Consider the following 15,249-nt stretch of genomic DNA (forward strand, 5'->3'; position numbering starts at 1 on the left):
AGATGAAGATATGATGTATTTCCTGTTATGCATTTCCAAATCTGAACAATAAATTGTTATTCAGTCAGTCTGCGTCTGCTTTCATGCCATTTGTTACACATTAGAAAGCTATGTTGCATTCAAAGTAGGTGTCATAAATAACAATACACCGTCACGTCAGCAGCTTTGGGCCACTCCGCCTGGTTAAGCTGGGAGAGGATAACCGGTCTGTTCGCACTGCAGCTAAAAAAATCAAGAAGAAAAGCAGCTACGACAAGCCGGCCGAACAGGTAAGAGACCGGAAATTTACCTTCAAAGTAATTGTGAAAAGACGGCTCTTAATTTAAACAAATTCAGAAGCATAATTTTTAGCTGTGGTTGCTCAACCTTGACATGAAAGAGCGATCAAAGGACAATAACAACGTTTTAAGGCCGGGAAATTAAACAGGTGCTATCAAAGTATTATTATTATTATTATTTATTATTATTATTATTATTATTATTACATTCTTGACTTTTTAAATGGCCGTGACAAAATTAAAGCATTAAAATATAATGTGTAGAGGTCGAAGGCACTCTTAAGCCGTGAATTTTGGTGTTATTTGGGTTTCAAGCGGACGGAACAAGAAACGCATGTGCAGAAAATCCTTTTATTTTGAAAATCCTCAGATCGGCCGACCTGTCACAGGTGAGTGAGAGTCAGAGCTAATTATAAACGTGACTCAAGTAAGTCCAGAGTAGCTGCTGCTGCGTTTAAATCTAACAGAAAGTTGATTGTGTAAAGGATAACTCACACCGGTGGGGAAACACATACCGGTTCACCTTCAACATCAAAAAATTAACCAGTTTTGCTCATCATGAGGGAAGATGCGGCTGTGAGTATTAAAAAAAATTCAAATAAATAGCGAATGATCAGTGTGAGACTGTTACAAGCTAATTAGAATGTGCAGGCTGACGTTTTGAGGAGGTTTAAAACTTTCCATTGTCAGAAACAGCAGCTTCATTGTTGGTAATCGGTTACTTTGATTTGTTTGAATATTGTAGGAAAATATCGAGGGAGGGGACGGGCACGGAGAGGCGACAACATCAGAAACTGCATCTGGAGAGAGACGACGTGTGAGTACTTAAAAGTGCACTAGTCAATGAACCACTCAAAAGATACTACAGTTTTCACATTATGTCCTCAGACTGTCAAACACTGATCTCTTCATGGTTTCATGTGTCGTCGCCAGTTTCACTGTACTGCTGCTGGCATGTTGTGTTGTTTTTGTTAAGGCAAACGAACTAGATTGACATACCCAGAATATCAAGATGCCTCCTGTCATGCATGCCTTTTGCACAGCAAAGCTAAGTTTGTGCGATCACTGCTGTTTGACTCCTGTCAATCACAAACATACATTGATTCGTTTCATTTCTAAACACGAGATTCTACAGGAGGAGGAGGCGTACATGATTTCATCTTAAAGTAGATGTTGTGTGACTTCTTTATGTCGTGCAACAGTCTAGTTTAAAAGTACAGCTGCTTTTAAGCCTCTACATACTGTATGTACTGTGGAATAAAAGTAAAAGAAGAACCTTCTGCAGGAATACATCCTTAAGTCTCAGAAAGTTACATGTAGCTATTTTGTTTAGATAATCGTCATCATTTTAACTGCAATCTGAAAATATTCCATTGATACCAAACTATCACTGGTATTGTACTTGCTGGCTCACAATAAAGAAAAATGGACCATAATCCATGCATGTTATCTTTATAGAGTATCGTGGAACTGCAGAATATGCTGAGAAGAGTTTCCCAGAGTCCTTTCCATAATCAGTACAAGGTGAGCAGACACAAATGCACACTCTTGCTTTCGATCTACAATCCATACTTTCTTTGGAGGAAGAAGAGAGGGGGAAAAGTGAGGGGGGTGTCAGAATTTCAGGTTGTCTAAAAATTTTGACATAATACCTAAAATTTGGTGTGTTAGTTATTTTCTCAAAAGTTTAACTTAGTAGGTCACAATTTGTGACAACCTGAAATTTTGACAAATGAATGGCAAAAAAAAGAAACCACAGAGGGTAGAAACCAGTTTTTCACCTACACAGAACTGCAGGTTATGTAAAATTTTCGAGAAGCATTGGTTCCCCTGCATGAGCACAGATGTGCCTCTGTCATACATGTGAGTTATGGTTTAAACGGTGCCAAATTATGAGTTTCTGTTTAATAGACAGGTGTGGAAGTGCATGCCGCATGCTTTGAAAAGTGTATTTATTGATTAGCATTTCAGGCAACTAACACATGATACATCCTCCAAATGTCATTATGTAAATGCTTCACTCTAGAAATTTTTTTAGTGTCAGTGACTTTTTGCCCACAGGGTGGTGAGTGGTCAGCTGCTGCTACAGATGTGACAGACAACGTTGAACCACAGGTGAGAAGAAGCATTCCCCCCTTTTTTTTTTTTTTTTTTTTTTTTTTTTTTTAAGTTTGTGAGACTGTGTTAATTTAAACTCATGTTTGTGTTTTTATAAGTCCTCCTTTTCTGTCTGTGTCACGGGTTAAAGCCGCACCCTTTGTCTAATCACGCTAACTGTTATCAAGAGATCTTGTCTGACTGGACTTTTCTATTAATAAAGTGCCTTGTCAGCATGTTGTAAATGGCCTGTGGTAAATGGCCTGTATTTGTAAAGCGCTTTACTAGTCCCTAAGGACCCCGAAGCGCTTTACACATCCAGTCATCCACCCATTCACACACACATTCACACACTGTAGCGATTAATCTTAGACTGTCATTAAAAGAAGCATATCTTAGCGATGCTTTCCAAATGACTTTGCGAGAGGCACTATTCTGGTATGTGGCCATTGAAATATTAAGAAAAGATCAATTATGGGCAATACTGAAGCAACTAAAGTTAAACTTGTCATAAATACTACCCTGCTGCCACCCTACCCTGTGACAGTCTGTGTAATTGTTTCAGGAACATTTCCTGTTAAGCCCTGAGATATGTTTTTGTATGTTTGCATGACATGACTAAAATCACTTCCTTTACTCTCCTTTTAAAAGAGGAATGGAGTCAATGGGAGTTCTTCCAGGATGAACCCTTTCTATGCATATTACCTGGTATGTATATTACACTGATTTCATGCTTTTAAACCCAGATGACAACATCACGTTTTTGTTTTATTGAGTTTTTTTTTTTTTTTTTTTTTTTTTTTTTTTTTTTTTAAGAATAATGTTGTGCTCCACTATCAGGAAAACAAAGGTGACATAACAGAGGACAAAAGAAAGAAAACTTCGGAGAGCGTCGACTGTGATTCCATCTTTGTGCCTCCACCTGACTTTCAGAACTCTCCTCTGGATCTTCCCTCTGAAAATAAGACTGAGGAAAATGGAGGCATGTTTCCTGAACCCAAGAACAACCTGTTCAAAAGCCAAAATGACAACAATGACAAAGACCTCTTCCACAGATCAGTACCAAGTCATAATGCAACTGCTAATGGTTTTCATGATGTGACCCTGAACTCTCCAAACTTATTTAAAGCAAGTCCGGCTCATGGGCAGAACCTCTCTAAGAGTTTTCCGTCCAGAAGCTCTGACCTCTTTAAAGGCGAAGAGGACGATCTTTTCCAGGCTGTTAAAAATGAAGATTTATTCGAAACTGCATGGGCTAAGAAGGCAGGCCCTTTTGATAAACCTGCCAGTACATTTGTAGACCCATTCACATCTCCTTTAAATAAGGAGGATGATCTGTTCCAGACTCCAAAATCTGCTGTGGCAAATTCATTTTATACTGCCACTGAGAAGGTGGATGATCTGTTTCAGTCACCACAGCCATTTTACACTGCCCCAACCAAAGAAACTGATTTATTTCAGGTAGATTCAACAAAGAAAGACAGACAAGATACTAAAGAGAAGGAACTTGTTGGCTTGTCTTTTAAAGAAAATTTGAGCGCATTTTCCACTTCATCGACGAATTCAGTTGATCCATTCGCAAGCCCGATCGCAAAGGATTTATTCCAAGATGTCTCCAGTTTGGGTGACCCATTTGGTTCCACTCCCTTTACAAAATATGACCCTTTCCAGGACATTTCTAGTGGGACCCCAGACATTTTTCAGCGACTTCCATCACAGAGAAAGGCCTCCAAAAATATTGCCTCAAATTCCTCATACTCTTCTCTTAACAGTCCTTCAGAATTGAAATTGGATGTGCCAGACGCATCATCTTCACATGTATTTAAAAAATCAAAAGCTCCGCCACCAGTTCCACCAAAGCCTTTCCAAAAGCCACAAGAGATTACCTTGACAACTCCTCAGGGAACCAAGCATGACATTCTTCAGCCGACCCCCATCATTCAGGCCGGGGATCTGTCTGACTCACCCGGCCAATCTCCAAGTAGAATGAACAACGTATGTAACAACCATCATTCATTATCTGTACATTCAAGTGTGCTGTGGTGAAGTTCCCTTTGTCCTGTAGGATGTATATCAGCAGCAAAGTTTAACTCTGATTTATACGACATGCGCCTGATAGATTCTTTTATAATCTATTTCACAGATGCAGTCTTTTAAACGTCCGCCGAAGCCGCTTCCTCGAATTCGACATCGAAGGCCGGAACGGCCACCACAGCCAGAAAAGCCACCAAAACCAGAAATTGCACCACAGTTGGAATCCCCTGTAGGCTAAAAACTGAGTTTTCTGCTTGTTGAACTGACAAATACACTGGATTTACTTTGCTTTTAACGGTCTTCTTTGTCTCCTCGCTGCTGTGTTTAGAGTGAACCTGAACCAAGTGTACCGAAGGTCTCTCCCAAACCATCCTTCAAAAATCTAAAACCGATTACTCGCCGTAAACAAAAAACTCCGGTACGCCATGGGGTTTAAATTTCAAATTTATGTGACTAATTGGTTTGCACATTAAATATAATAAGAGCTTAAAACAGCAGTTTTTTAAATGATCCTCTGAATAGGAAATATTCTTTTTATAAATATTTATTTATTATAATTGTGCAGGAAATGAAATCAGTGGAGCCTGAGAACTATGTTGTCTTTGAAGACATCCTGCTTATTGGGCAGGTAAGTTTCATTAATCAAATATGAGACTTTGCAAACATCACAAATTTGCCAGAGATTGCGATAAAGATGGGGACTTTCTACAGAAAGACGGAGGCAACACTGTTTCTGAGATCCTATGGAAATGTTGGATGGAATGAACATTATCCAGCAGTAAAAGTGTCTTAATGTCAGTAGGCTTAATATGCCTTCCATATAAAGATACAAGACCAGTGAAGCTAAATGCTTACCTTTATGACTACCAATCGATCACATTCAAGGCAGTTTGTCTATTGGAAAATGTTATTATCGAATGATGAACTGACGCTGTATATTGACCTGATGGTAAAGAGAGACCATCTGAAATGGAAGCCAAACCTCACTGGGCGCAGGAATGCACTCTGTTTAGGGTGGATATGCATACTAAAACTAAATGGCACCACCACTGCGTCACAAAAGCTCTTCTGCTGTTGTTGCACACACACATATTGTAACATGAATTATTACAAGAGGGTGGGCAACTGGCAATATAAAGATCTGTTTTATTAACATCTTAAAACAGGAAAGGTGTGTGGAAGACTGGCCTGATGACAGTCCTCAGCTAGACCCAAACTTCAAACCTGTAAGGACACATTTCTTAAAATTGACCTTAGAGAACATCATGAACCCATGTCTATGCAAAATTATGCTAAAAACATTCAAGCTACTAAACCTGTGATATTTTTTCCCCTAGTCAGGAACACTGAGACTGCGAAGGGAGTCGCTGAAGGTCAGAGACCGTTCGTTATTTGACTAGCTTTTATTTATTTATTTTTAATCGTTATTTTAACCCTCTCAGGCTCAAATTAAGTTTTAGTTGCTAATGCACAACCAAGTCCTGCAGTGGTACTTCTGAGTAAAAAAAAACTCATAAAATATGTATGTGGGGTAATCAGGTTGTTAGTGTTTTAACTGTTGCAAATCTGCAACGCCTGCCTTGAGAGGGTTAAACCAAAAAGAAGCTAAAAGTCCAAAATATTTTCTTTAGGCAATGGCCGATTCTGATGGAGGAAGTAGTGAAGATGGGAGTCTTAGCAAGAGCAAGGTATCATCTATCTCATTTTATTCACTGTTACACATTCCCGGCTGTTTTACATCCATATGTCTTGCATGTAGCTTCACCTCCGGTATTTCTTATAGAAAAAGAACAAGACATTCAGAATGTCCCACTTGTCCAGGAGAGGGTCAAAGGTACGCTACCAAAAACAGTTTCCCTGCTTCTTTCTGTGTGACTGTTTGTCATTTTAATGCCAAGGATTCTCACCTTTTAGAGCAAGTCTCCTGATGACATAAATAACGGGAAGAGCAACACGCCACCCCTCACGAGTAAATCATCCAAGGTAACACTAGATTGTCCAAATTCTCTGTGGTTGGGCAATATTAAAGGCTAAAACTGGAAAAAAAGGGAAAAGATTATTCTAGGAAGAACAAATAAAATTATCAATGCTTTTAGAAATGGTTCAAGTGGGAAACATTCCTGTGTCTCGGGTGATCTGTGCCTTGGGTAACCTTTCAGCTGCTAGGCAAATCTGTAAACCACTACACTCCCAATAGTTTAGAATTTCCTTAAAGTTTTATAGTTAAAGTAATAAATATTAATAAAACCTGGGCATGCCGTTTGCTTGCTTCACTGTAAAGTTGGTCATTATTAGATTCCTAGCGAACACACTAATTTAAGTGTCGTTCTTATTTTCAGGAACAGTTTTCAGAGCTGCACATGTCTGCAGAAGAGCTTGAAGATAACAAGGAGATGGACTACAAAGTATAGATTATGTTCCTCCCTCTTCTAACATTTCAGTAGAATTCATAACTTTGTTCATTAACAGCATGTTTGTATTACCAGAAGAAAACTGTGAAGCCAAAGGTTAGTCACCTGTTTAGGAGACCATCTGCCAATTCTCCTGTGATGGAGGAAAAGGACATGAATGGACATTCACCTTATGCATCAAAGGTAGGTTGTGTGAATGTGTAGTTAGTATGGATACATGAATTTCCCCCAATTTTTGTGTAAATGCTTTGAGTTGCTGCCATGTGATTGGGGCCTGATATCTGCATTAACAATGGATAATGTGCATTTTACAGGGGGCAGCTTTGGAGCAAAGCAGTGGTGAAGAGGGGGAAGAAGGGGAAACTCACGGAGAGGTTCATGCTCTGAAATTTGTTTGCTTTTGTTATGCTTATGTTAAATAACAGAGTCTGCAGACTGCCGTGCATTTTAAGAAATCTGGTCTTTTCTCTCTCCAGAAAACCAAAAAGTCATTGAAAGTGAAGTTTGTGCCACGCAGAGGATTCGTCATTGCTCCAGTTAAGGTATTACTTGCACGCACACACACACACACACACACACACACACACACACACACACACACACACACAGAGCACTATTTAAATTTCAGATTCTACTGCTTTGTAAGTAAAAATCATGTGATTTGCAAAAAAACAGTTTAAAAAAAAATGCAAAAATGTTTTAAACCATTTTCTCTTCAGACAAATGATGATTCAAAGGGAGCTCATGGTTATACACCTCATAAAGGCTCAAAGGTAGGAGTGTGTAAACTAGGACTCCTGTAGTTTGGACGTTGCATGTGATGTTGCTCAAATGTCGTATTTGTGGTATGAAGGCATTTCACATTCTTGAAATTGTTGTTTTTCCATGTAGGAGAAATCACATGACGGAGCTTTTGGTGCACATGGCTACACACCTGATAAGAAGGTAATAGTCAGATTTGGCTTGCATAAACCTGTCTTCTATAACTCAGTGTCCTGTTTATAACCAGTTTGCTTACCCTTTAAAAAAGGCAAAGAAACAGAGTTGTCATGGTTTTGTTTTTAAGCACTTTTTATAGTAGAATGAAAATAAGTAAATCGGTACATAAAAAGATGTATTCTTAACTAACCTAATTGTCATTACTTATAATATTATGTTTAGTTTTTGTAATGAATTACTATTTTTGATTACATTCCATATTAATTACTATTTAGAAACCTTGTAGTTTGAAATGGTATTTGATGTAATGAAGCCTTGTAATCACTCTGTCATCACTCTGCCCACCAATATTGTCATATTGTGACGTTAACATCAGAACTGATAAATTAAATTATCACATGAGATGGGAAATTCAAATTGCAAGCTTACCAGGAGTTGTACCAATGAAAGGGGAAATATTTTCTTCTATGTTACTATAATACACGGAATCTGTTTGCCTGCAATTAAGAGTTGCGCAATAAAATTTGACATGCATATTTTGGCTCCTTGAAAATTATCTCTATCATATTATGTCTTCATGTTGCCAAGCAACCACCTACCTACCAACGGGCTTAAACTGTACTCTTTATAGCATTGTATGATATTGAATTTCACAACGCTAAGATGTTGTTTATAGCCACAAAATTAGAACGATGCCTCCTATGATACGTGTTGTTGCCTAGCAACCACCTGACAATGGACTAAAATCACAGACCAAGTAATACTGCGCCATGAGCATGTACTAGTATTATTGAATGCATGAGTTAAATGTGACTCAGTGAACCCACCTTAAATCTTAATAGGACAAGTTTGCTTTGTTTGGATTGGCCGTCTTTCATTTCATACTTTAGAGATGATTGTGTCCTCTAAAGTTTAAAAAGATTATTGGATTATGCAAACTTAAGTTATTGGTTTCCTCTGAAGGGGAAAAATAAGCCTTCTGTATCGCCTTTAGTAGCTTTTGTATGCTTTGTGAATGACTTGTCCTCAGCAGGATTTAGTTACAGCTTTATGGGTGAATTCATAACAGATTGAATATTCAGGAATTTTATTATAATATTTTTGCTCTGAGTAATACTGTCTGGATTCAGGATGAGTGATGAGTTTTTGATTTCTGATTTTCATAAAGTTTCTTCTTTTCTTAATCTGATAAAGACCAGCTGGTGTGCAGAGGAGCTAGAAAGTGAAGAGCTACATGAAATGGAGGACTGCAAACCGGTATTTTAGATTTTTTTTTTATTATTTTAAATTTCTCATATTTGTGTTTTGTAACAGTACCATAAAATCTTTGAAACAAGGTATGATGCAACAAAAAGAGCAATTTGGACAGTTTTTTTTTTGCCGAGTAACTTGGAAAAATGATTCTGATCTATTCATGCTGTTAAATACATCTTTGTGCCATCACCATGACAAATAAAATTGTCTTTTCCCTGTTAGAAAAAATCCAAACCTAAACCTCCCCGTCCTGTGCCACGAAAACCTAAGACAGCCAAGGGACAGAGCGAGCCAATCGGATTCAGCTACCACACACCCCAGCAGGCATCAAGTGTATGTTTATCGTACAAACATTGGCATAACACACTATTGCTAACACTTATTGAGCTTTGGGTTTCATTTATTTATTTCGTGCAGAATGTGTTTGCCGAGGACTACACGGCAGACAGAGATTTCAGGAGTCCCGGAGAGATGTATGATGAAGATGAACAAGATGAAGTGGACTTCTACAAACCGGTACTCATTTCACTTTGATTTACTTCTATTGCTTTCTTTTGCCATCATGTAATATATGACTGAAAAATACTTGTTTTTTCTCCCCTGCCAACAGAAAAAGACCTCAAAACTTCCAAAGTCCCCCAAAAAAGTTCCCAAAAACCTGAAACGCAAGGTTTGCTAAACTTTTCAGGAGTTTTTCTTATTGCTGTCTGGTCTTCAGGTACAAGACCGCATCATTACTGTTGTTTTTTTTATAGGGCAAAGTCACACCACATGCAGACAGTGAAGATCCACCAGGAGCTAGCAACTACCTATCAGAGGCTGCTAGGGTGAGTTCACGGCTTTTAACATGAACAAAACTGAATCTCCAAAAGTTGATTATGTTCATCTGGATGTAGCGTTTTCAGTGGGAGAAACGTTTCGTCACTCATCCAAGTGACTTCTTCAGTCTCAGCTGACTGCAGGTTTCCCCAAACCTTATAAACAGTACATTTGCATAATGACTGAAACCAGCCCACTGAAGGAACAATGGGCTGTGAGGTCAGTTCCTTAATCATAATTATGCAAATTCCCATGACCATTGATCAACAACCACTGACCAAAACCCACTGATCAAAGAACACTGATCAATGGCCATGAGTACCATTCACAGAGAGTTGGGGAATGGCTGCAATCACAGCATTGTAAGATGGCGAAAGATGTACCCTTAGGCCCCTCCTCGATTCAGAGATGGTCTTTCCTTTTCACGTAAATGGCCTCCTTGACTCAGCGCTCAAACCAGCGTTCTTCCCTGTCCAGGATGTGTACATCCTCATCATTGAAAGAGTGTCCACTGGCCTGTAGGTGTAAATAAACTGCAGAGTCCTGGCCTGATGAGGTAGCTCTTCTGTGTTGTGCCATCCGCTTCGCTAGAGGTTGTTTGGTTTCCCCGATGTATAAATCCTGGCAATCCTCCTGGCACTTAACAGCGTACACTATGTTACTCTGTTTGTGTCGGGGACCCGATCCTTGGGTGGACCAGTTTTTGGCGCAGCGTGTTTTGGGGTTTAAAAGCCACAGAGACCCGGTGTTTAGAAAAAATGCGTCTCAACTGTTCCGATACTCCTGACACATATGGGATCACTACAGGTTTTCGCTTGGGCAGCGGTTGTCCTTCTCTCCTGGATCGGCTGGAGCTTTCTTTAGGTGCCTTTCCAGCTTTGACAAAAGTCCAGCTGGGATAACCACATTTACTCAGGGCCTTCTACGTTTCTCCCACAAAACGCTACGTCCAGATGAACAGATGCAACTTTTGGAGATTTACTTTCCTGGATGATTGAGAATGCATCAAGACAAACAAAACTGAATGTTACAAAAGTACTTTTACTTACACAGCAATGAACAGTGTGTCCATAACTATTATCTAGTCAAACCAGTATTAATGTCCTCATAAGAAGCATTTGCTTCCTCTCAGGTTATTCTGGGTTGTGATACACATTCTTGACTTGGCTTTGAGTTTCATAACAACTTCAGGCTCAGTTAAAAATTTCCCATTGAATCATCTTCATGGAGAATTTTACCTTTAAATAATCTTTAAAATAACAATGCTGTCATGGTAAACTTTGAACACATATCAGTGCTGGGTACAGCGTTGTTACCAGTTTTGCTATTTTACACTAATAACTCTGTTCTAAGCTTGATTTAGTAAATCAAGAGTGTGTTGCTGTGACAGAACCGAAGCCTAAAACAGGATCAAACAAATTGTTCTGAGTGATTTCCTTTCCTTTCCTTGCCTTAAGGACACTTTGTCGTTATTTATACAAGGCAAACTTTAGTTGCTCAGTCGTCGGCTGCTTTTTGACGGTGAAATGTTTTCGTCCTCACTGCTGCCTTCGTTCTGTTTCTCTCTGGACCACATTCCTTTGACATGCGGCCAGACTGGTTTAGTTGCATAGTCTGACACACCAACTGCAACTTGATATGTGCAAGGGCTCAGCTAATGCTATGTTTTGATAAGTCATGTATGAATGTGTGCTGCAGAGACTTGTTGACTCATTCACTGGTTTGTTTTTGGTCACGTCCACCCCTCCTTTCCATTTTAGGCAGAGTGGCGGGCTGCTCAGATGGATGAGCAGGCTTTGGCAGAAAATGAGACTGAAGATGATGATGGGGTCAGTTTTTGTTTTCGTTCTCTTTTTTTTTAATTTTTTTTTTTATTTTAAACACTGCAGATACTCAGTTTTAAACAGGCTTGTTTACTGATCTTTCAAGTAAACTGTCATGCTTTTCACAGGACACTGATAGTTTGATGGAGTGGTGGAACACAGTGGAGCGTGAGTCACAATCAGACTTGTTCACATTCAAATAAAGGAAGCTAACACTTTGACATATCTTCAAAGGTTAAATAACACCTGTTGCTTGTTTTGCATTACAGAATGGGACGAGGTGGCATCAGACGATGAGGAGATAGTCATGAAAGATGACTCCAAGTATGTGCAGTAATTTGCAGCTTGATACCAGAAGTTAATGTTGTGGTAATCTGTTATTCAGTAAATAAGTATAGTTACTGAGAAAAAGATCTTATAACCCCTCCTTTTTAAAATATTTTTTCTAGGCAAATGGGAAATGAGTGCAGTGTTTATTTTGGGGGTTTTTTTGTTGGTTTTTTGAAATGTTTAAAAACGCGTGGAAATACAGTAAATAAGGTGAACTAGTTTCTAATGTGGTTGAAAGTTAATTATCAGGTATGGACCACCTTTATTCCTTGTAATCGGCTGTACTCTCTTAATGAAGCTTTCTTATAAAAGCTCTTCTTTGCCCTGTTGGCTGCCTTCTGCTCTGTTCCCTGTCATTTTGATCCCATTGATGTCATTTTGATTTTATGGACAAACTACACACCATGCAGATGGAATTCTTTTATAATTTGTTGTGAATCATTTTGGTGGTGCAAAATTTAGCCTGGAAAAAATCTGTGATATTGGTTCACTTATATTCTGGCTAAACTGGGAGCCAGGAATATTGGCCTCTTCAGGCCAGGTCAGCAGACAAGCTGATGGGATCCCAGATGTTATTTGATCAAGAATCCGATTTTAACTCGCTGCTTCCAATTCTCTACTTTGGCTCTCAATTATTTCCCAGGTCGTTCACCATATTGGCAGACAAGGTTCATCGAGGCCTGCGTGTATTCAACAAGGTCTTCACAGAGCGAGCTGAGGTCCTTTGGCAGGACATCATCAAGCTCCACGCCATTGCTGACGACATCAACGAGTTCCACCAGAAAGCCAAGATTGCTGGCATCACTGGTGGCACCACCACAGCTGTGGGCGGTGTGACAGCTATTGCTGGCTTAGCTCTGGCACCCTTCACTTTTGGTGCCTCTCTGGTAATTACAGCTGTTGGTGTGGGTGTGGCGGCAGCTGGAGGAATAACTTCGGCCTCTGCAGCCATCTCGGACAATGTTAACAACATGCAGGACCAGAAGAAGGTAAGCTGCAGTTTTATAAAGCGCAGTGCCGTGGATCTCAGAGCAGTGTTTTTACTTCTCATTTGAGGATTTAATGCAACTTTTTTGTAAAAGTTAAAAATGAATATCACGTCTCATCTCGTGCTTGAACCTGCCTTTTTCTTTTCTGACTCTCTTTAGGTTGAGATAGTGCTGCAAGAGTATGAGACTCACCTGCTGGACATCAACAAAATCCTCCACTTTGTCAATGAGGGCTTGTACAAACTGCGAGGCCATCCGTTTCTCAGGTCTGGCACCCAGCATTACTCAGAGGACTGGGAGATCCGCAGGGCCGTCCAAATGATAAGCTTGGTCGACTCCCCCGTGATGCGAGCGACGGAAATAACTGACGGAGCGGTGGCCTCAGTGCAAGGACTCTTTAAAGGCATGGATAAGTACTTCACCAAGGACTCCAGGGAGCTGAAGAAAAGCTGCAAGACGGAGATGGTAGCTAGACTAAAACAAGTTGCAGCTGTGCTCAATGACACAATAGTGGAACTTAACACCATCAGAGAGGAGCTTCAGGAGACCACTGGAAGTATTTGAGCAACTCCAGCACATTGCCACTCATCTATAAAAGATTACCAACACCCTCTCCTGGCTCAGTGATGGAACTGTTGATTCATTTTGCACCTCCCATTAAATATGAAGTTTCAGATTGGTTTATTCTATTCGAGGTGCTTCGAGTAAATTACAACTGTGCTGCAAGGAATGCAACACATGTGACGCTTGTAATGGTCACTTTGGCTGCAGACAATACAATGCAGTTTCATGATTGACTTGATTTCATGATTAAAATGTTTGCAGTGGAAGTATTAGTAGTATTGTGTTTGGTAAATTTTACTCTCGCAACTATTTTTTTATTATCTGTAAGATCAACTTTAGTAATTGAAGAGCTGAACCCATTTTAATTGTTTATAGAGAAAATGTGACAGTGCTTCATATTCACAATCAAAGAAATGTTTGGGTAATTTATTGAATATGTTAATTTATTTTTAATATATCATTGTACTGCTCTCCTAAAAACAAGCCTAAAGTTTATAAAGAGAAATAACCCATTTGCATGCGCATTATGATAATTTTTTTTTATTATAATTTTTTTTTATACTGGTGATGTGTCACTATAATGCAGTTTTTAACTGGTATTTTTTTTGTTTGTTGTTGAATTATATTACATGGCATGGATTTGAGATGCTCTGTGCTGCAAGATATATTATAAATTCATATAGATTTTACTTTGTTACTTTAACATTTTCCTTTTCTGACGAGTTATTCTGACTCTGTACATAGAGCAACCCTTTTTCTTCCTTTTTTTTGGTAATCTGAATGAGCCTCTATATTAACTGCTATATTGAACCTGACTATGAATAAAGGAAGGCTTTAGTTTGTGAATCTTCCTGCATTAGTTTTAACCTGAGTAAGATGTATTTGTCAAGACAGTGAAATAAAGAAATATGCTCGTGTAACACTGAACCTATGTGTACTTCTATAATTTGACTTGGCAAACCTAACATAAATAGACATGAAATTAGCATTAGAGCACACAGTGGCGGTCCTAGCCTGTTTGGCGCCCTGGGCGAACACTCCCTCTGGCGCCCCTCCCCCCCCGCCGCCACACACACACACACACACACATAAAACATATTAAGGATAAAACTGTTGTCGGAACCATACTGAATTTCACCAGAGAAACACACACACAGACACAGACACGCACGCACACATGTATGAAGAGAGAGAGAGTATGCATAGTATGCAAACGGCTACCAAACAGCCATCATAATTTGTCATGCAATGAGAACAGGACAAATCAACAATTGACAATGACTAATTAATATTAAAATCTGTAACATGATGTATTGTTTGGAGTCTAGTCTGTTACTGTTACTATTTTTACCATTTCTTCTTGGAGCAACTGTAACCCACATTATTTCCTTAGGGATTAATAAAGTATTCTGATTCTGATTCTGATTGTTTCAGGATGACCTGCCATTATCCAATGACACATCTGCTTACCTGTATCTTTTGCTCGTTTCTCCTCCTCTTCTTTTCTCTTTTTTCTAAACTGAGCTTACCCCGAGTCCTAAAGTGTATATTTATCTTCTTACTCTTCTTATATTTATTGTTTGTTTACTTGCACTGCTGTAACTGGAGCCTCGTCGTCTCGTCTCTCTATATACTGGACTGTATGTAGCGGAGATGACAATAAAGTTTACTTTGACTTCAGCAGCGAGCAGGCGCACCGAGGGCTCTCGCG

At 39.2% G+C, this 15,249-nt stretch overlaps 1 protein-coding gene across 2 annotated transcripts; it reads left to right on the forward strand.

The window, feature by feature from the left end:
• The first annotated feature begins 688 nt into the window (after positions 1 to 688).
• Positions 689 to 14,465, forward strand: si:cabz01007807.1. Of its 2 annotated transcripts, none has more exons than XM_031738672.2 (30): positions 689 to 854; positions 1,024 to 1,095; positions 1,737 to 1,802; positions 2,340 to 2,393; positions 3,027 to 3,083; positions 3,192 to 4,370; positions 4,519 to 4,638; positions 4,738 to 4,827; positions 4,975 to 5,037; positions 5,576 to 5,635; positions 5,747 to 5,782; positions 6,041 to 6,097; positions 6,193 to 6,243; positions 6,324 to 6,392; positions 6,749 to 6,814; positions 6,896 to 7,003; positions 7,135 to 7,194; positions 7,297 to 7,362; positions 7,540 to 7,593; positions 7,712 to 7,765; positions 8,954 to 9,016; positions 9,236 to 9,346; positions 9,431 to 9,529; positions 9,624 to 9,683; positions 9,769 to 9,840; positions 11,593 to 11,661; positions 11,784 to 11,823; positions 11,925 to 11,979; positions 12,629 to 12,974; positions 13,134 to 14,465. In XM_031738672.2, the coding sequence occupies exons 1-30, from the start codon at positions 837 to 839 to the stop codon at positions 13,536 to 13,538; spliced, it is 3,720 nt and encodes a 1,239-aa protein (XP_031594532.1). In that variant the 5' UTR covers positions 689 to 836; the 3' UTR covers positions 13,539 to 14,465. The 2 variants fall into 2 exon arrangements, with proteins under 2 accessions (XP_031594532.1, XP_031594533.1); XM_031738673.2 differs by having other exon boundaries at positions 3,216 to 4,370.
• The last annotated feature ends 784 nt before the right edge of the window (positions 14,466 to 15,249 follow it).

Source organism: Oreochromis aureus, linkage group 3, assembly GCF_013358895.1.
Source record: "Oreochromis aureus strain Israel breed Guangdong linkage group 3, ZZ_aureus, whole genome shotgun sequence".
Taxonomy (NCBI): Eukaryota; Metazoa; Chordata; class Actinopteri; order Cichliformes; family Cichlidae; genus Oreochromis; species Oreochromis aureus.

Bases quoted from the DNA above. Each gene is read 5' to 3' on its own strand.
- si:cabz01007807.1 (XM_031738672.2), top strand. The intron at 9,347-9,430 runs GTATGTTTATCG...TATTTCGTGCAG, and splicing joins CACCCCAGCAGGCATCAAGT to AATGTGTTTGCCGAGGACTA. The intron at 12,975-13,133 runs GTAAGCTGCAGT...GACTCTCTTTAG, and splicing joins ACATGCAGGACCAGAAGAAG to GTTGAGATAGTGCTGCAAGA.